This window comes from Mus pahari, chromosome X (assembly GCF_900095145.1).
Source record: "Mus pahari chromosome X, PAHARI_EIJ_v1.1, whole genome shotgun sequence".
NCBI lineage: Eukaryota > Metazoa > Chordata > Mammalia > Rodentia > Muridae > Mus > Mus pahari.
The window spans coordinates 109,262,781-109,285,071 of NC_034613.1; the positions used below are offsets into that span (position 1 = coordinate 109,262,781).

At 35.4% G+C, this 22,291-nt stretch overlaps 1 protein-coding gene across 2 annotated transcripts in view; it reads left to right on the top strand.

The window, feature by feature from the left end:
- Diaph2 (diaphanous related formin 2) overlaps nucleotides 1-22,291 on the top strand; it is a 696,731-nt gene that overhangs the window by 34,695 nt on the left and 639,745 nt on the right. For both annotated transcript variants that reach the window (XM_021188630.2, XM_021188631.2), the window contains exons 2-3: nucleotides 15,462-15,494; nucleotides 18,032-18,208. In XM_021188630.2, coding sequence (XP_021044289.1) covers nucleotides 15,462-15,494; nucleotides 18,032-18,208 — 210 coding nt within the window. The remainder of the gene's footprint in view (nucleotides 1-15,461; nucleotides 15,495-18,031; nucleotides 18,209-22,291) is intronic.

Genomic DNA, 22,291 nt, shown 5'->3' on the forward strand with positions numbered 1-22,291 from the left:
GAGAGAGAGAGAGAGAGAGAGAGAGAGAGAGAGAGAGAGAGAGAGAGAGAGAGAGAGAACACACAGACAGGTAGAGAGGAGGAAGGAACAGAGCATCAAAGTAGCCTTAGGATTTGAGCTTGTATCCAAAGAGATACATAGAAAAGAAAAATTACACCCTTCCTATTACAGCTCAGAAAAGCAAACAGGTTTAGCAATGAGGGTCTGCAAGTGTTGCTATGCATGTAGAGATGTCAAAGGTGTGTGTATGAGTACATGCCCCATTGATCTTATAGTTATTTGTTCAGGGGAGTGCTTTCTTGACCAGATGGTAGGTCAAGTTGGATTAACTCTTATGTGAAGTAATCATAGTGCCTTTGTAATCTTAGAATTTTTTAGCCAGTAAAAATGTCTCAGAAAACCAAAAAGCCAAAAAACACCCCCAAACCCAAAGCAACCCCTCCCCCAAAGAATGTCAGAGCTAGACCTCTCTCTGTCTCTCACTGACTCTGTCTCACTCTGTCTCTCTGTTTCTCTCTCTCCATCTCTCTGTCTCTCTGTATCTCACCTCTCTCTCCCTCTCTCTCTCTTTCTCCCCACCTTCTGCCACCAGAACTCACTTAGTAGAGCAGGCTGTCCTCCAGATCTGCTGCCTGCCTCTGCCTCCCAAGTGCTAGGATTAAAGATGTGCAACCCCCCCCCCCATTTCTCATTTTTAAACTAACAGATAAACAAACAAGCAAAATGTAGTAAAGAGCATTCAAGATAAGGAGCCAAAAACCCTATACAATGTAGCCAAGCCTTACTGGTTTCCACTTTAACTCCCTCATCAAAGCTTACTCATTCTGTCTTCCAGTTTTGCATTTTAAATCTTCAGGGAGGGGCAGCTGTGATACGTCTTTTTCTTAATATTGCTGTGCAAATAGGGATGTGGTTATGTAGGACCCATGTTCTTAGTGGCCTCCAAGCCTGCTACTTCCTGTCTAGTTATCCAAGAACAATTTGTGGTTTCACCCCTAATTCCACTTAACAAGACCATTAAATTTATGGTTATATGTCCTCGATGAAGTTCAGTTGGGAGTTTATTTTTAATAAAGTTAGGCTTCCTTGTTAACTATCTCCAGAGTTTATGTTGAAATTGTCAAATCCTTGAGAGATGAAGTTAATATAGTTTACTTTGTATGTCACTGGAACTAAATTTAGGCAGATAACAGCCCAAACTGGGAAGATTTTTAATTTTTGTTTTGAGATTTATTGTATCTATTGTAATTTTCTTGTCATGGAATTTAAATAAATACAATAAATATTTTTAATGCAAATTCAAACTAAAAATCCATCTTCCTTACAGATATCATTAGCATTTATTTCATGACATTTTCTATTCTGTATTTTTAATGGAAATAGAGAAAGAATTTTCTGAAACACTAGTAGGCATGCTGTCACTGCTTAGTACTTTGTGGTTTACTGTAGCCTTCTCTGGTGCTGACAAACGAGCACCTGAAAGGTCTGTGTCAGAAAATAAAACCACAGCCCTTTTACACAAGCTTAGTTCATAGGAAGCAATCTGCAAGGCATGTGACCTTTGTGTTCTATAGCACTTGCTTGAGTTCTGAAAGTAGCTATGTAGATGGTAGGGTGGGAACTTGAATTATTTTCCAAGCAAGTTAACTAGTAACTATAGTCTGGTGCTGAGGTGTTTCACTCTGTGCAGTCACAAGTTGCAACATACCCTCACAGTGTGGTGTTTGCTATTCCTCTTGTGATGGTATGTTTTTCACTGGCATGATGATGTTGCATACAGGCCAGGAAATGTTACACAAAGTAGTTTTGTTGAACCTCTGTGTGCCTGTGTTTACTAATCACAATTAGAGGCAGTCCCTACATTACAGGTTCATTGTGGGAATTAAATTAAAATTCTAAGAACAGTGCCTGGTATACAGTACTTAGTGGCTCTTAATGAGTAATACAATCCTGAATATCTCTTTAGGTTCTGCTTTTCTTCACCTGCCCATTTCTGTGGACAAATTAAAAAAATCAGTAGCATTACAGTTATTGCCTGTCACAGGCATCATTTCAGAACACTGGTTTTGTAGGAAAATACAGCGATAGAACTAGCAGTACATGCTACATCTCAGGACTATAAAGAGCCTATGCATATTGAAGATTATGTTTATGAAATTAGTCAGTTTATATAGAATAAGTATAATCTTATTAGAAAATGGAATTTTATTGATGAGAAGTCAATTTAGTTATTTTGTAAATTTCTTTGCTACTCTTGTCCTCCTGGCATATTAATGTGGGGCTAAACTCAAGATAACATAGCAAGAGAAATTCTGTAAATTTTGAAGCACATTTGTATTTTCATTTCAGTACACTGACTGTAATTTATTCTGTCTCTTATATGACACTTAAGTTCACAGTCTTCTAATGTCTAAGTGGACAAACTGTTATCAATCCAAATTGCTCAATGTTGAACAAAATAGGAATGCCTACAGAAGCTATTAAAATAAATTAGAACTTCTCAAATTTATCCCGGATAAGTTAGACTTTTTCTTGCATCAAAAAGGCTACACGCGCGCGCGCACACACACACACACACGTACACGCACACGCACACACACACACATGCACACACACACACACACACACACGCACACACACAGTAGTAGTATTAGCATGTTTAATGTGGCTGAAGCGCTAGGTGCAAATATATGATATGTGTCCCTGTGAAAGAATTTGTTTTTTCTTGTTGAAATCTCTTCTTGACGTCAGTAAAGTAAAATAATTATAAACAGGTTAATAGTTCCTTCATATTTTCTGGCGTTATATAAACTATAATCAATATATTGGTTAATGAACAGCAGTGTTGTTCTACAGAAAAGCAGTATGTTTACAGCCTGAAAAGCTTTGCATTAAAGCATTTAAGTGGTTCACAGTATTAAAAATATTTGAGTCATTTGCTTTGTCCTGTAAATGTGAAGTGTTACCACTTTAGTTCTCCTTTTTTTTTTTTTTTTCAGAGAAAGGGGCATGTAGGCCATTGCCTTTTATTTTGTAATGATACAATGACTATACTTTGAAATATACATATACTTCGAAAGTATAGTTTCTGGTTTATTAGCTGTTGTTATCTTTCTATACGCAAAGCTATTGAGATGTATGAAGAGTTCATTTTGACAAGGATGCATTTAGAAGAAATTTGGGGCCTGTATGAGTAAACATTAACTCAATTGTTGCTTTGCCTAATATAAGAAAATATCCACAATTAATACTCCCTGCTAATTTGTTATGATGGCGTTTGAAAACATGGTAGTATAAGTGACATTTTTGTTCTTCTCTGTTTATTATTTTGACAGTTTCTCTTGATAGCTCAGAAGTTAATGCCTTAAGCAAATTAAAACTGAGTTAAAACATGAAAATAAATACAGCGCTAAAGCACAAATGTTAGAGGAACACTTTTACCAGGGATATCACTACTGAGCAAAGAATATGGCACCCATCCTGAGAAAAATCAAATTTAAACATTTTTTATACATGCTGTTAATATTAAGTTCTTCCACATCATTTTTGGGAAGACCTCTCAAAATCAAATTATTTTCGCCTGCCATATTATCATAATTGACTCAAGGTTTTTAGTTTAAAATATTTGTCAATGTTCTGTTCTAAGGCTGGTTTTATAAGATTAAAAAAAAATCTTCTGTGAGTCTGAGAAAGCCACCTGCCTTTCTCTGAACTGAGCGGAGGAGCTACTTTTAGTTGGGAAACCATGGCTTTGAGTTGCATCTTTCAATCCATTTCCCAAGAGCTAAAAAACTGAACTAAATAAACAAACTTTTAGTCTTGACTCATTCCTGAATTTTGAATTGTTAGGAAATTCAGAAATATCAGCTAGAAGTATTGGTAATGACATTAACTTAAATTGTTGGTTGAATTTTATGTATTTTGTTATAAAATTAAGTTTAATAATAACATATTCAAAATTCAGGTATAATTTTCAGTTTTAGGCAATTTATACTCTTAAAGCTTTAACGGAGTGAATCATCTTGTTTTGTCACATTAATTTTGTAGCTGCATCAGAAAACTAAATGATGTGGTTATTTATAAAAGCTGCTTGAAGTAGATGCATGGCAAGTCATTGTAAGGTGAAGTAGCTAGTAGTAGTAATCACAACCATTTAGAGGTTATTTGTGTGTTGTAAAGATAGTAATCACAACAGCATATATTTAAATTACTCTACTTAATACAAACAACAATCATATGTCTGGGTACATTGCTTCAATAACAAGGGTAATTTTAAACAAAATTACATATACTAACAGCTTTCTCTATTCCAATTGCTACCACCTAATCTGAGCTCTTATCATAACAATCAGATCTCTCTTTCTGTCACTCCTCTTTTTCCCAGCCCCAGTTCCATCAATCATTACAAATCTGAATGCATATTCTATGTTAGACTCTGGGTAAAATCTTCGAGGAATTTGTGGGAACAAAGAGTGATGAGACCTAGGCCTGAGTCTGGGTGTGGACTGTATATGCCTGAAAATCCAGAATTGGGGAGAGTGAGACAGGGGTGGGGCGAGGAGGTTGAGAGTTTTGAGGCCAGTCTGAGCTGCACAGGAAGACTATCTGAAGACAATGAAAATAAACAACACTAAAAGGTGCTGAGAGAGAAACAGATAGGGGTAGAGAGCTCTATATAGACAGAAAGGTGGAGGAGAGATCTTTAGTCCTGATCACACTGAGTTTCCAAGATAGCAAGGAAGGCAAATAGCAAATAATTGTGATCTGATAATTACAAAGTGGGGAGGTCAGAAACCACAGGTCACTTACTACAAGAGAACAGTAACCTTAGAAAAGATGAATGGTGATGAGGAAGGAGGAAATGTGAATGGAATAAGCACTCAAGTCCAGTGAATAGTGCAAGGATAGGCCCAAACTGTTAACCACTAGCCAGAAATGTCATAGTGCTGATTACTGTCTACCAATGACTTTGGAAGGAGATAGAAGTTTCAGAGCATTGGATCTTAATTTTATGGCCTAAATGTTAATTAAATATGCTGAGGCCAAATGAAATAATAATCCACTCCGTAGCATTCTTGTGGAGATTTAAATGAGGCAACATAGTGAGTCTTTGAGCATAGTGCTAACAAATGCACAGAAGAGGGTTGCTGATACATACATAGATAGACAAGACCACTGCCTATTGTTGCAGGCTTTTCCTGAGCTTTTGGTTCCTCCTTCAATCAGTAATAAATATGCATCCACAACCCTTTTCTGAAATTCTAAAACCCATGAAATCTGAAAATGGCCTTTCTTAGTTAGGGTTTTGATTGCTGCATCAAAACACCACGACCAAAAAGCAAGTTGTGTGTGTGTGTTGCAGGGGGGGGGGTTATTTGAATTATGCTTCCATATTTCTGATCATTACCACAGGAAGTCAGTCAGAAACTCAAACAGGGTAGGAACTTGGAGGCAGGAGTTGATGCAGAGACAATGGAGTGGTGCTGCTTACTGGTTTGTTCCTCATGGCTTGCTCAGCCTGCTTTCTTATAGACTCCAGGACCACCAGTCCAGGGATGGCACCACCCAAAATTGGGCTGGACCTCCCCCATTGATCAGTATAAGAAAACACCTTACAGAAGATGAACCCAGTTTTACTAAAACTTGATATGCCAAGGATGATTGATACCCATGAGAGGCCTCCACTTTTCTGAACTAGGACAGAGTGTGGGAGGAGAAGGATTGAGAGGAGAGGTTGGGAGGGGAAACTGTGGTCAGGATGTAATTAAATTAATTAAGTAATTATTAAAAATAAATAAAGTGGTTGGATGATTTTTAATAAAGAAGGAAATCCCTTACAGCTGGATCTCATGGGGCCATTTCCTCAACTGAGGCTCTTTCCTCTCTGATGACTCTTGCTTATGTTAAATTGACACAGAAAACTAGCTAGTACATAGAGCCTTTTATAACTAGGCCGTAAAACCTGCCCTAGTAGAGTCTGTGTACAAACCTTATTTATCCTGCTTAGTGGAACATCAGTGTTTCATTGCTAAACTTGAATACAATACAGTGTGCTCCTTCGGATTTTTCTGTATGTTTTGTTATTTGTAGTACACATAGCCATATTTTTTTCAAACTTGAATTGTTTGGAATTTCAAAAACACATCTGGCTTTAAAAGTTCTAGACATGATTGTGGATCCATGCTATCCAAATTAATTAGAACAGACAAACAAACAAACAAAAACATTATATCCTCCATGTCCTTCTGTGAATTAGGAAGTCCTTAGGACCCCCAGAGGTTGGCAAATGTTGTATAGATTACCCCTTATGGTTTTCATGATTAACTCTAATCTGACCACAGACTACATCTTGAAAATGTAATGTCCTTCCCTTTGAACCTTTTATTTCGAAGGCCATTGCTTCCAACTTGCCTGAAGCATAGAGTAATGTATCCTTTGTCTTCCTTCCTTCCCCCTTTTCTTCTGCCTGGGTACTCCGGTCCAGAAATTAGTGTGTATACTTATCTTCCTTTCTCAACCCAGTTAAACATCATAGTTAACTGTTTCTTCCCAGAATTCGTTTTTGAACTTAAATGAATTTAATCTACCAAATATTTGAACAGGTATTGTGTGCCAGTTGTTGCTAAAGTGTTAATGATTAGAAGCCAGTGAAATCTCTACTATGAGGGGACCTGTTTTCTAGTAAGAAGAATACAACATTTAACTAGTGCTCACAAACTTACAGATAGTGGGGTAATGCTGTGAAAATAGTGGACAGTGTGGTAGAGGAGAAGCTGCAGATCTTAGAGCTTAGTATTTAATTATTGACTTGCTTTTATATGGTTAGATTGCACATGCCTTAAGGGAAAAACATTTTATACTTCTAGATACCATAAACTGCTGGTGTTTAATAATGGGTACTTTCTTAATGCTTGCTTGACTCAAGCATTCATTCATCCTTTGATTAACAGAGAAAGTAGGATTTTATTTATTAAACATCAATCTTCATTTGGCTAACTTGTCGACCCAAGTGTATTTAATGCACTAATTACTTCATTGAAATATTGAAATACCTGTATTTATGTAAGCCTAGCTTCTCTATTCCTGTCTTTTCTTTCAATTCATAGTCCAAGAAGAAAAAAAAATGAAGTCCAGTTCTTCATATCTCAGTTGGTTTAATACATAGTAAACAAATGTGATTTCTGTACCTGTAGAAGAAGCTCTTACTACAACAACTTTATTATTCCTGCAATTGTTTTGCTTAATTCAGATATAATATGGCTTTTACAATTTATTCTTAGGAACTTTTGTTGAATACCAAAGTGGTGAGCATACATTTCCTGAACATATTATGAGGTGGGTCATGTCTATCAAATAGAAGAGACTGTTGGATTCCCATACCATAGTTGCTTTTTCTGACATTCAAGTTTATGGTGGTACAGTTCATTTTGTATTGTTAGGACAGGCTTAAAAAACTAATTTAATGTAGTAACAGTCTTTTGCTTCATGAAGAAAACAGGAGTCCCGGACTTTGATGTTATATTTGATCTCTTGTATATAAATATTTTATTCTTTTTATATCGAAAGAACAGCTTGAGAAGAAGATCCCAGAAGGAACATGTTTTTTTTTTTCTTTTTCTTTTCTTTTTTTGTCAAAACAATGGCAGAAAGAATTTTGACTTGTAATAGCAAAAAGTCTGGTGGTTTAAAGTTTGATGCTTCAACTTGCCAGTATTTCTGAGAAGATGTGGTTACTGTTAATAAAAATATAAATGTATTTTCCTAGTTAAGTGAAGAAATGGACAGTTACAGTTGTCAAACAGCAAAGTAAGGTGGATAGCTGGAGCTTAATGTCAGTATGGTCATCTCAGCTTTTAGGGTTTTGGCCTTTGAAAACAGGACTATATTTCTTTAAGTTTTAGTGTCTAGCATGTTGCCAGTTCGTCTAGCATCTATTCATAAATATTGTGATGGAGGACAGTATTGCCTAAAACGTTGTGTTCCTGTTAGATAATGACTCTTATATTAGAAAGGAGATCAAAGAGTGACTGAGGATAATTTTAAGTCCAGGTAGTAAACATTTCCATGATGTTGAAAGCTAACATTTGTTCTGTCATCTTGGAAGCAGATCCCTACATTGAGCTTGCTTCTAAAAATCAGATTATAGATAATTTTCTTGGTGAAATAAATAGAACAGAGAACTACTAAACTCAGAATCTCTATGAAGGATTCCAAGGACTGCTTAGAGTGTTGATTTTGATTACTAGGTATTCAAATAACCTGGAATTATTTTGATTGGTCTTACTAGCTTTGAAAGTTCAGAGTATAAGATCTTAAAAGTTGGAAGGCAGTACCACTTCCTTGTAGGATGGTCTCCAATCCGAATAGGTATTAGGCAGATGTGCCATATAGAGGAGTCCAGCCCTGCCTGGTGTCTCTTGACTCCCTTGCTCCCTTTCCTCAAGATATTTCTAGCTGGGTGGTGGTGGCACATGCCTTTAATCCCAGCACTTGGGAGGCAGAGGCAGGTGGATTTCTGAGTTCGAGGCCAGCCTGGTCTACAAAGTGAGTTCCAGGACAGCAAGGACTATACAGAGAAACCCTGTCTTGAAAACAAATAAACAAACAAACAAGATATTTCTAACTTGAAGTATGGGTGGAAGCTATATTAGGGTACTTTTTCTTGAGAACTCAGGCAGTACCCTCACTTCCCCAATTTTTGTGATTGTTTGTTCAATCCTCTGATCTCTAACTAAACTAGAATTTATATAGTAGATGCAAATGTTTGTTATATTGATATGAATGCATCTTTCTGTATCTCAATGCCCTGGTCTTTTTTTGTGAGCAAGATACTTAAAGCTGGATGAATAATTGACCATGCATTTTTTTGTTGTAATGGCCAACTTACTGATCTTCTTTAAAACAGAAGAGAATTGTCAAGTACAGTGATTGAGTTTTTTGAGTTGACGATGAGACTTTTGAATTATATCTAATTTAGTTGTCTAATTTCTGTGGTACTAGACTAGTAGCACAATGTTTATAAAGCACTGTATTTCCATGTAACATTAGCCATGAGAGAGTTGACTCTTTACATCTTGCTGCTTTTGTTAATTTCTGCCTGATTGAGAAAATTAAAACTTAATTTTCTTGCCATAATGACCTTTTGCTTTGCAATCAGAACTTCAACATTAGAGTTGATAGTAACTCAGCCATTTCTCTTATTCTTAAGGGGTTCAGACTCTAGAGCAATACTTTTATAATTATATAATGCTATATAATACCACACTATTATATTTAATATAGCTGATCATAAATGAAGTTTAATAAACACTGATTGCTTGAGTAATGCATAGTTTGATTGCTTCTTCAGACTTGCGCTTAATGAAAATATATGGTCAGTATACTTATTGATGTAATATGCCCCCATTGTAATGACCATTATCATTATATTTGCATAATAAAAACTGAACAAAATGACTTTAATCAGTGCTTTTAATTCAAGGCTGTGATTCCAATTTTGGGGGTTATTTTTGCCTTATCCTTTTAAGTGTTCTTTCAAGTCCATGTATAGCTCTATAGTTTGTGTGAAGGAATAAGATCCATGTTTGCTTTTTTGTGGTTTGAGGAAACATATGTACATCTATATATATTATATTCATAAATTATTTGAGAACTTTTCTGGGAAGAGCATATGCATATGAAATTATAGTTTCATTATGTTTATCTATTCATTTTAAAATACTGTTTTTCTGTGCTGAGGGCCTAACTCATGGTCTCTCATAAGTGTCCAGTGAATGCTCTACCACTGTGCTATAATTCAGTCCTGAAAGTAAACTTTAATACAGTAATTTTCAAATGTGTTTTAAAGATCAGTTCATATGAACATGTTTGACTTAGTCTTGCCCTAAAGCCACTCTTTACATTTTTTGAACTTCTTACTGTTTGGTGTCTTTTTGTTACTATGATGGAGTGCTCCTGTACATTGAGTGTTCACTGCCACTCAGTCACATGGCAGAAAGCATTGGTTTTCTATTGATGATCACTTAATTGTGACTTAAACTACAATATTAGTGCATTTTTAGTATACAATGGCTAAAAGAAAATCACAATTTCTGAAACTCGGTATCTTTGTACCTGCTAAAGATTTAACTTTTCAGCACACCGTAGTCATTTCTTTTCTCTCCAACAATTTTAAAGAAAGGTTTTAAGTGTCACTATGTTTATGAAATTTAGTAATTGTGAAATTTAAATATTTAAAAAAATTTTTTGTTTACATGTTTATGTATGTGTGTGTGTACCTGAGTGTCTGATGCATGTGTACAGGTGTCTGTAGGGTGAGAAAAGGTATTGAATGTTCTGAAGTTACAGGTAGTTATGAGCCACCTGAATGATATGGGTGCTGGGTACCACATTTGGGTCTTCTCAAAGAACAGTATGTGATCTTACCCACTGAGCAATCTCTCTTGTTCCTGAAAGCAAATATGTTAGTGAGAGAAATGTATTAGAAATAGCTGTATTACAGTAAATGTTCACATTTATATAGAATGTATGTTTCTGTGGTGGAATGAAATTTATAAATCAAAAATTCAAGAGTGAAGTGTTTTTCTTTATGGCTTTCTATCATAAGTAATTGGAATAATTTTTTATGTGACTATAATTTGCTTTGTGCCCTGGGGGTACTCTATCATTCTTGAAAATAACTGTTAGAGAAAAAATCTTTGAGAGTAAAATAGAGTACAATCATTATCCAGTGTTCAGAGTTTCACATTTGATTTGTCAATAGTCAAATTTTAAATTTTAGAGATGTTCTAGAAATAGAAATACATCTACTAAAATGAATATCCCAGGTCAAGGGATCTGCAAAACTACCAACAGGACATCATAGGACATACACTAAGTAATATTTTGCTTTAAGTAGTACAAGAACCAAGAGGGAAAAGTGAAAGGTGGCTTGGGGCCAAGTCATACAGAGCCTGAATACCTTTGGGTTATTAGTCTTTGCAGGACCAAGATGAATTAAATATTTATGAAAAAGAGTATGAGAGTCGTTCATAAACATTATTGAGCTTTATTGTACCAAGCATTGTTTTAGACATCAGAAACACTGCCCACAATCAGTCAGAAAAGAATATCTATCTCTATACAGTTCATATTATAGTTGGTTGAAAAAGATAGGAAACAGTTGGGGGTGTAGCTGAATGGAAGAGTGATTGCTTAACATGTACTGAGCCCTGGGTTATATCTCCAGCACTAGAGAGTAAAAAGCAAAAGGTAAAAGATAATGAGTAACATTAGTTTATAGATTATTATATTAAATATTATTTGGAGAAAGACAAACAAGGGAATGTGTGGATTAGGCCTATGTTATTACTAGAATAGAATTACCAGAGTAAGCCTCACTGACAAAAAAAAAAAAATCACTGGTACGAGGATGAATGGGCAAGTTGTACAGATAACAGAAATGAACAATGCAGGTAGGGGGAAGAGCGAATTCGTGTGTGTGATTGCTTTTCTTGGGAGCACTGAGGTGGTTAGTGTGAATGGAGCTAGTTGAATGAACAGGAAGCAGTGAAAGATGAGGTCAGGGATCTTCTAGTCATTGTAATGACCTTGAGTTGCATTGGATGGGAAAATAGAGTCATTGCAGGTTTGAGCTGGGGAGTGACATGACTTTGGTTTTCACAGTATACCATTGTCTGCCCTTTTCAAAACTCACTATTAGAGAACAAAAGTAGAATAAGGGAGACAAGGTAGGAGGTTACTAAGGAAATCTAGGTGAGAGTGGATGGTGGCTTCAATTAGGTTTAATGTGTGTGTGCTTGCCTCTGTGTGTGTGTGTGTGTGTGTGTGTGTGTGTGTGTGTGTTACTGAACAGTCTGTTGCTAGGCTATTGGAAATGAAGAGTGACTTAATGTAGAAGTGTTCAGGCCGGGCGTGATGGCCCACGCCTTTAATCCAAGCACTCGGGAGGCAGAGGCAGGCAGATTACTGAGTTCGAGGCCAGCTTCGTCTACAGAGTGAGTTCCAGGACAGCCAGGGCTATACAGAGAAACCCTGTCTCGAGAAAACCAAAAAAAAAAAAAAAAAAAAAAAAAAAAAAGGCTGGTGAGATTGCTCAGCGGATAAGAGCACCCAACTGCTTTTCCAAAGGTGCAGAGTTCAAATCCCAGGAACCACATGGTGGCTCACAACCATCCTTAACGAGATCTGACTTCTCTTCTGAAGTGTCTGAAGACAGCTACAGTGTACTTACATATAATAAATAAATAAAATCTTAAAAAAATAAAACCAAATAAATAAATATAAATAGATTATTAAAAATAAAAAGAAGTGTTCAGTATAGAAAATGGAATACAGAGGTACCAGTAACATAAATGATACTCAGTTATTTGTAAAATGAGATGTTTTGCTTAGATTATCTTGAATTTCACCCAACTCTAATTGTCCGTATTATGTGGCCTATTGTGAACAAAAAGAATGTTAATTCAAAGTAGAGAAATGTGAGAAGGTTCCAGACTCTTCCTGTAAAACCAAGTGAAAAGATAGCTAGCATTTCTATTTTTCTTGGGCTTGTTTTCACTGATTAAATTGTCAACATGTGTTTGAGATACAGTGTTGAAGCATTTCTGACATACATGTGTCTTGATATAGGAATTTGACTAAAACAATTTTTTTTTTAAATTTCTATTCTTGATTTGGAAATGTAGATGTTTCCCATCATAACTGTATAACCCAAAAAGAATGGAAGAAAAGGAAAGCAGAAGTTGCTTGAAGGGTTATGTAATCCATCGAAAAAAACCCAGATGGACAGGCTCATGTCAGATGTTAGCAGGGTAATTTCATGTCTGTAATTGTGCTTTACAAGAAATCATATCTATCACTGTTCATGAAGTTTTTCTATAACCAGAAAACTCAAGAGAAAAGAAATGGAGGAGAAAGGTGTATGGTGAATTTATTATTTTAAAGATTGCTTTAGTTTTGATTTAAATGAACCCCTTTTTAATCTTTTGTGCTTTTGTGTGATGTTCATATTTTGTGTGTGTGTGTGTGTGTGTGTGTGTTGTGCACTTGCATGCCAGAGGACGTTTGTAGATGAGTGGAGGTCAGAGGACAACTTTGGGTATTTCTCAGTCCTTACTTCCTTATTTAGTTTGAGCCAGGGTCTCTTTGTTGTTCCTTTTTGCATGGACAGGTAACCTATTAGCTTTCATGGGTTCTCTTGTCACAGCCTCTCATATTGTTGGAGTAGTGGGATTATAGATACACAGCACTGCACCTGGCTTAAGATGGGTTATACAGTTTCAAACTTAGGTTTTCATGTTTATTCAGTGAGCACTTTCCTTACTAAGCCACCTTCTAAATTCCTCTCCCCCTCCCCCAAGGCAATAAAGATTTATTGAGTTTTATGATGATTTAGTAAAGGAAAAGAAGTTTTGATTCCTAAGGGAATTGAAGCTTTCAAAATACACAAAGATCCATACATGCACTAGTGCATTTGCCATGGTTGTTCCAGGCTAGGATGGTTTTAATAGCACAGAGTGGACAGTAGTAATTGAAGGCAAGTTCCTGAGATTGTGAGACCAAGCAGTTTTTTTTCCTTTTTTTTTTTTTTTTNTTTTNGAGACAGTGTTTCTCTGTGTAGCCCTGGCTGTCCTGGAACACACTTTTTAGACCAGGCTGGCCTCGAACTCAGAAATCCGCCTGCCTCTGCCTCCTGAGTGCTGGGATTAAAGGCGTGGGCCACCACGCCCGGCTAGTTTTTTTTTTTATTTTTAATTAGATATTTTCTTTATTTACATTTCAAATGTTATCCTCTTTCCTAGTTTCCCCTCTGAAAATCACCTATCCACTCCCCCTTTCCCTGCTCCCCAACCCACCCACTCCCATTCCTGGTCCTGACATCCCCCTATACTGGGGCCTAGTGCCTTCACAGGACCAAGGACCTCTCCTCCCATTGATGATCAACTAGGCCATCCTCTGCTACATATAGCTAGAGCCACAAGTTCCACCGTGTGTTTTCTTTGATTGGTGGTATAGTTCCAAGGAGCTCTGGGGGTACTGGTTAGTTCATATTGGTGTTCCTTCTATGGGGCTTCAGTCCCCTTCAGTTCCCTGAGTATTTCTCTGGCTCCTTCATTGGGGACCTTGTGCTCCATCCAATAGATGACTGTGAGCATCCACTTCTGTATTTGCCAGGCACTGGCAGAGCCTCACAGGAGACAGCTATATCAGGCTCCTGTCAGCAGGCTCTTGTTGGCATCTGCCTAGTGTCTGGGTTTGGTGATTGTTTATGGGGTGGATCCCCAGGTGCTGCACTCTCTGGATGGTCATTCCTTCAGGCTCTGCTCTAAACTTTGAGACCAAGCAGTTTTGACTTACTGAAAACTCCCAGTACAATCCTCTGTAGTGAAAGATGTGTATTTTACTTAGTAAAAATTCATGCCAATATCTATGGCTGTGTTAGATACACTTCATTTGGCTTCTTCTGCAAGCAACAGAATGTGAAACAAGTCTGAAGGGACTAGACATGAGATGGTGACCCTGCAAGAGTATATTATCTGTGTCATCCTAGTTGTTTTGAGTGTACTCTGATGCCATTTATTATGCATTTCTAGAAACAAAACATCATCATGAAGAGATGTGTGGCTGTACTTAATACAGTAAAATCTTGACTTTATTCTGATTGCATGCTATTGTAAGATTTTGAATTATCTTCTGAATCCTGAATTTTATTGAATTGTTAGATTTGTTATGTTTTAACATTTACTCGTTAAGTAATATTTGCTATATGTGAAATAGTTACTGTGTTTTATTTTAATTTCATAATCTTTTAGGCACTATTCATTACAGAACCTCTTGAAAGACTGCAAGGGAACAGAAGTTTGCTTACTGCTTTGTAGTATTTTATTACTGTTGTGGTACTATGTAATGTACATATGAAATTTTGATCTTAGTGTCCATATTTAAAATCAAATAGCTAATCCTCCCCCCAACCAAACCTTCATTTGAAATTTCTTTTATTTTTTTATTTTTAAGGCATTTTATTAGATATTTTCTTCATTTACATTTCAAATGTTATCCCCAAAGCCCCCTGTATCCTCCACCCCTTCCCTGCCCTGCTCCCCAACCCACCCACTTCTGCTTCCTGGCTCTGGCATTCCAGTTTCCTTTCTGCCTTGTAGTATTTTAATACTCTTGTGGTACTATCTAATATACATATGAAAGTTCAATCTTAGTGTCTATATTTAAAATCAAATAACTAATCCTTCCCCAACCAAGCCTTCATTTGAAATTTCTACCATATTTTTTTCATTTTGTAATGGGTGTATTATTTGTATGTTGAATTTTATTTTTTGAAAATTTTCATTTGATAAAAGATGAGAATCATTGAATTTCTTTGATTATTGTTGTCTTGGTTGACTTATGAGTTTCTTTTTTCTGACTGTTATTTTCTTTTGTTTGTTTCTTTTTGGTTTTAATAGAACATTCAAATAAAAACTTTGGCAGATGATGTGGTAAGGTGGTGTGAGCAGCATGTTATTGCATTGCTTGTGCATGTTATATTTTTATTAAAAACGTGGACATTAAAGCATATATATGCATCATATAAAGTGACTGCATATTTAGAAAATACAACAGAATAGGATCATTGCCAATAGAGCAATCACCCCTTTTCACATATGTATATAAGCAGTTGTAGCTAGGCACAGTGGTATATACCTGTAATTCTCACATTTCAGAGCCTGAGGAAGGAGGATTGCTTCAAGTTGGAGGTCAGCCTGGTATATATAGAGAGCTCTAGGTTAGCCAGGGCTATGTAGTGCGCTGCCCCAACTCTATAAAAAGAAACTGCCTCCAAATTACCCAAAGAGTTGGGTCAGATTCCAGCTATGTTTTTTTAAATCATTGTAATATATAACAACCAATATTTTGGTGCATACATGTAGACATTATAAAAACATGGCTGTTTTCTCTATTGATAGATAAATATATTGTGAGTACATTAAATTCTGATATGTACTATTGAATTTAAAAAGCTTATATAGTTTTGAGCTCAGACTACCATAGTAATTCGTATTGAAAGTTACAAGCTAAGATTTAAATGTTCTCTTTATAACTGATCTTTCCTGAATGGTATTTTAAAATAGTTTCAAGGTTTTTTTTAAATATGAACTTAACTATCTACAAAAAATATTAAATCATATTACTGTTTTAAGGAAATGAAGGTATGTAACTTAACTTCATTTTCTTACCAAAATATAGCTGAAGTACAAAGCCATTTTTTGCATTAGAATGAAAGGTGTAGAAAGCTCAAGTCTATATGTTACTAATGCTGATACTCAGTATAAATGCTTTCACTGTATGTTTTTAAGTGGTGTATAATGAATGGAGAAAACATATGTTAATTGAATGGCCAACTGCATATTTAAATGCTTTCATGTCCACCAAATCTTTCTTTTTTCACCATATCTTCGAGTAAAATTTGACTCAGTTGATTTGGGATTACTAAAATTGTTTTTCTTGAGATGTTGGAAGCAATTACTTATCTAAACCAACTTAACTTTCCTCAAAGAGTTAACACAACATTTAATAATACAGTTCAAATAATTTTAAAGAAATACTTGTAATGTGAACGCTGAGATCAGAACCAGGGACTCATGTGTTTAAGGGAGTCACCTGTTCTGTGGATTGAGAGAGTTGGTTTGGATGGCATTTCATTTTTCTTCCCAGCTCTAAAATATTGAGGTTTCTATAATCTCTCTGTAAGCAACCATGTACTCAAATAATTTTTGTAATCCTAAGTAAGCTGCTTAAAACTGCTTTCTTCAAAGTACACGTGTTTAAAAAAAGCACCCATTATTTCAACCAATAAAATAAAGACTATGTTCTTTTAGGGGGTCAACAAACCTAAACTGTAATTATGTCTGGAATGGTTTCGTATTCTTAAGGTTATTTAAAAGGATGGTGGTAACATGGCAGTGTACATTCATTGTCATCATAGCTAACATGCCTGTTTGATAATTGTGACCTGATGACATTGCATGTGCTTCCTAACAGACACCTGAATAAAACTGAGTTGTCTTCAGTTTTATGAATATTACTAATGTTTGATGTCAAATATTTGGTGGTTTTTAAATCAGATGGCCCGTTGGCATGCAGCTAAAGTCCTTAACTCACTTGGTATGAAAGAGCAAGCTCATTGTTAGAGATTGTACATGGTATCAATAGTTTAAAGTACTGAGTTCGTCAGATAATATTTAAAGGGGGAAGAAAATATTTCTGTTTATATCTTCAACAAATGGAATGAGTGCTTTATCTTTGTTTTACTTCCTACTGGTGCCAAGGATTTGGGAAAGAAAGAGTTGAGGAATATGGTAATAACAGTAATTAGTAGAATCAACACCCACCAAGTGTATTTGGCTTTCACAATTACCTAGAATATAAGAAGAGGAAATAGTGAGAGAGAAGGTATCTTCCTTTCCTGACTGATTCTGAGTTAGTGATTTTCCAGTTTGGAATTAAGCTCACTGTGTCTGTCTTCAGACTCCATGGTATTAAGCAACTGCTAAAATGACAGTTATTCATCTATACTTGTCACAGTTTTTACAGTGTGCAGAAGAAAAAACATTACCCTAAAATTCCCTTTGAGTTTGCTACCAGTTGCTCCGTTTCCATTCTCCCTTTCCATAGCATAGTACTGAAGTTGGTACCAAAGCCTCATTCTTCCCAAAACAACCACCACAAAATTTTGATCCAAAGTGTCTGTTTACTTACTTCCTGTGTAAAAAAAGAAATGACACGTGACTAAGTTTTACTTTTGAGGAATGTTTTCTCACCCCTAGACTTCAGAAGCTCAAGAGCTACTTCAAGGTTGCAAAATCGTCCAGTCTCTAACTGGTGCTTGCTGCTTACAATAACATTTTGTCAAGAGACAATAATAATGTATATTATACTAAATGCCATTTGATGCTTCCATTCTTCTTGTTCATGAATCCTGATCATTTTCTTAGGCCTTTTTTTGTTTTGTTTTGTTTTCTTTCTCTGTTTGTAGCGGGACCGAATTACAAGTTTCAGAAAATCTGCCATCAAAAGAGAAAAGCCTGTTATTCAACATCCTACTGATTCTCAAGCTGCAATGGTTGAGATTCCCCCAGCCCAGATAGTACATGATGACCGATCTCTGGTTTTGTCTGAAAAGGAAGTTCTGGACCTCTTTGAGAAAATGATGGTGAGTTTGTCCTCTAATTTCATTGTCATTTTAAACTACATGTGTCCAGAATAACGCTGCATCTTAAATAGGAATGTTTGTGGGGAAGTTTTATGTCATATAAACAACAGACATAACTTTGTTGGGATAACAATAGCATTTCCACGAATATATGAGATTGTTTGTTTATTTATTTGCTAGAATGTCTGTCCTAATCATAAGGCCTAAAATTTGTTCTCTAGTATTTTGTAGTTTGTGACATAACAAATCAATGTTCAGTTAACTAATTTGCATGCTTGCTGGTCCAAAGCAAAGTGAGCCTAAGTCTACAAGGCCTGTTGAGTATATGGAATATAGTTGGGAAGATACAGTTTAAAACAAACAACAATATGGTCATTGGAACCAAGGAGTTAAACCCTAATCCATACCCTAACACTATCCCTTAGCAACAGTCATACAACTTACATTTTGTAGTGTACTTCTTATGTTTCTTTTTGTGCACTCTAAAGTATTTCTAAAATAATAAGTATAATACTTGGATTATTCAACACTTTTTTTTTAATCTAGAAAAGAGATAAATGAAACATTGGTAATCTCACATTGGTTAGCTTGACCAGATCTCTTTTAGAGATCCCAAAACATGATTTGTTAATTTAACATATTAATCTTATGTATGAACATACATTTTATATAAAGAATTCAATACCATTTGTAGCATCCCTTCTTTATCAAACATGCCCTATTCTAACTTGCATTATTAATATTATTCAATGAGTTTCCCCCTCCATTGTCCTGTCTTAATTAATAATGACAATAATAGTAAAAAACCCAGAAACATTCCTTGAGATTATTTTGTTAATAACATTTTCTGTCTTTCTCATTTTTCTCTTTCACTGAGCAGTTATGTTCAGTTAACTGGACTTTTTTTGCTTCTTGTTAACATGGGTGATTTTTTTTTATTCATGTTCAGATTCTTCTATTTGGGTACACAAGTAGTTTCCATTCCTTTTTACCTCCTTAGGCTCCACCCCCAACCCCATTTTTTCCACTATAAAGCAGATGTGCTGTCTGGTCAAAATAATTTCTCCCAGACATGGTTACCAGCTAGTCCTATTGAGTCAATTCGTCAACATAGGTTCCTTCTTTCTAGGAGACTCTACATTGTAACAAATTGGCAATAACAACTACCTATTTTTGTAGTTGGGTGGGGTGGGGGGGGGGAGATAATAGGGAAATAATTGCCAAAGGATTATAAGACTTTGTGTAACTATGGGTCATAAGTTAATAGAGATCTATTATATAAAGTAGTAACTATAATTAATAATATATTATATTGACAATGTGAAGATTTAATAAAAATTATTCTCTGCACATTATTTGAAATAGTACATAATGATGAACTAGACTTAGTCACTGAACAATGAATTCTTTTTTAGAACATTATGTTGTATACAGGAAATACAGTTGAAAAACATACTTACAAATGGAAAATGAACATAAGTGAATATATTCAGTGAGTACATATCTTTATAGTGAGTATGTTATAAACTTTTTCCCATTTTTTATCAGATAAATCCTGACCATTGTTCAGTTGCCAACATTTCTTATCAGTTTACTACCTTGTTTTACTACCTTAAGCACTGATAACAGCAAAACAGTTATACCATTTGTATGAATATGTGTGAATCCCATTTACAAATGCGCATGTATTACTTTAAAATAATAGTATAATCTTAACAGGAATAGCCTTTATGAGAAACATAGGGTATTAGGTAAAGAGTTTGAGGTGGAACATTTCTTACCTTATCTTTAGTTGCCATTATAGAACATCACCAAAGCCAACAGTCTTAGAAAGCTGGTAAGTATGATCATTAGAGTTGATTAGGAAAAAGAACTGAACCTTTAGATATGAAATTTCTTTGTTTTCTTCACTCCTTGTGGGTACCCTCCTTACAAATAATGTAAAACATTTTCTTGTTCTATCTGATGACTTAGAGTCTCTTGATGTTACCTATATTCTGCTGTTTCTGTTAACCAGTATTTGCAGTTCTCAGAATTACCATACAACTGTGTATCCTGCTTAGACTAGTGTTGTGTTTGGATTTTAGGATGAAATACTCCAAGTGTAAAATGTTTTTCTACCATTGTATCAAATGGTACCTTTCACACATTTTCTTAGGTGTTTAACAGCAAATGGATTACATTACAATTTCTAATACAATGGATTATTAAACATTTTTGAGAAATAGCATGTTTTCATAAAACTTACAGTGAAAAGCAACAACAGAAATGTCTGATCAAATTTATTATGTCTCATTCTGATAATCAATACTCTTCCTGCTCGAGAATCAAACATACCAGTAGCATTTCTTACAATAGAAGCCATTAGAAGACCAAGTTTAAAATTGCAAGAGAAAAATACTTTTTATAAGCATTAGCTATTTTATTATTAATCATTCATGAATGAACCCCTAATATAACAGTTGATTTATTTTGAAATGAATGAAAACTTGTAAGTGGGAGGGAAGTTAATTAAAAGAACTAGGTGGTGTGGTAGTGCATACCCTTAGTAGTAGGAGGCCAAGATAGGTAGATGTCCGTGAATATGAGACCAGCCTAGGCTATATAGGAAGTTAAAGGCTAGCCAGCAGGATTACATCCTGTATAAAAACAGTGGCTCACCTTTACTTTAGATTATGAGTGTTTTCTTGACTTTCACATTTACTTTGTTCATCAATAAATCCTTTCTTATAAACATTTGGATATTTGACATAGCAAACATAGACTTTCTAAATATTAGTAGCAGTACCATTGCGGACAGATTTAAAGGTCTCACATATGAAATTCTTAGGTGATTATTTTATAGAACACATTCTCTTTACAAAACACTATTTTAAAATTATATAGATATGCTTTGCATCTTTGGCATAATTTAATAATGCCTTAGTTATATGTAATAAGTGCTTAATTATTGATTTTGTATATCACCTGTTAGAATTCTCACAGGTCATTCTAAAGCTTTTAATCTTGTTCTTTCTCCCCCTTTCTTCATTAATTTACACAGAAGAGTGGCCTCTGGGCACCAGGTGCTCTACTGTAACCTAAGCATATTGTATTCCCTTGACTGCTATTAAAGGATTTTTTTTCTCACTCAGCACCAGGTTTTTAGAAGTTGGTTAGCTTGACTGAGAACCTTTGAGTACTCTCAGCATAAGTAAGTTTAATTAAGTTAAGGCACCATGAAATACATTATTTGTAAATTTAGGCCTTCACGTCTATAAAAAGCCAAGGAGTAGTTGTCAGAAATGATTAGATTCCAAGAAATTGTTTAGGAAGTCCAATTCCTACTGCTTCCATTTAAATTTTCTACATCCTCAACCCAAAGTTTAGGCCATGCGCAATAACAGGATTTTTCTTTTTTTGTAGATAATACATTTTATTTTCCCATGAAGACTCATATGGAAAACATGTAAAAGAGTATCAACATGTACTCAGTAAACAGATGAAAAAATTAATCTGGATCCTTTAGAAAAATTGCCATTATTTTATCATAAAAGTCTTACAGGGAAACAGGAAGGAATACAGGCATGGAAGTAGGAGAAATTAAAGAGCTAGGTTTGCAAATTCACTTCCCTGGGAGACAGGTATACAGCCTGCTTGCTTCTGTTTTAGGTCTGCATGTAGAAATGCCTTGAAAATAGCGTTTTTGTTTGAAAAGGCTTTGTTGCATTTATTGTGAGTACATTTTAGCTATTATTAATTGATCTGTGCTATGTGCTAGATAGTGTGCTATGCACTACAGATTTAGAGGTAAATGTAGCACTTTGCCTTAAAGGGAATAGAGTTCAGTCAGGGAGACCACTAAAGGTAAGCAAAGCTACCCTAGTTCTAGGATTGCTGTGGGTCAGCTGCTCTAGTGGGGATAGAATTCCCTGAACCTCTCATGGGTGCTCATGAAAGAAGCAGATGAAGATGTAAAATGTGAAAAGCCAGTGTCTACTTTTGAATTATTGGTCTTGTTGTTTTTTCTGGCAGTCCATTCTCATAATTTGAGTAATTCAGCAAAGAGAGAGAGAGAGAGAGAGAGAGAGAGAGAGAGAGAGA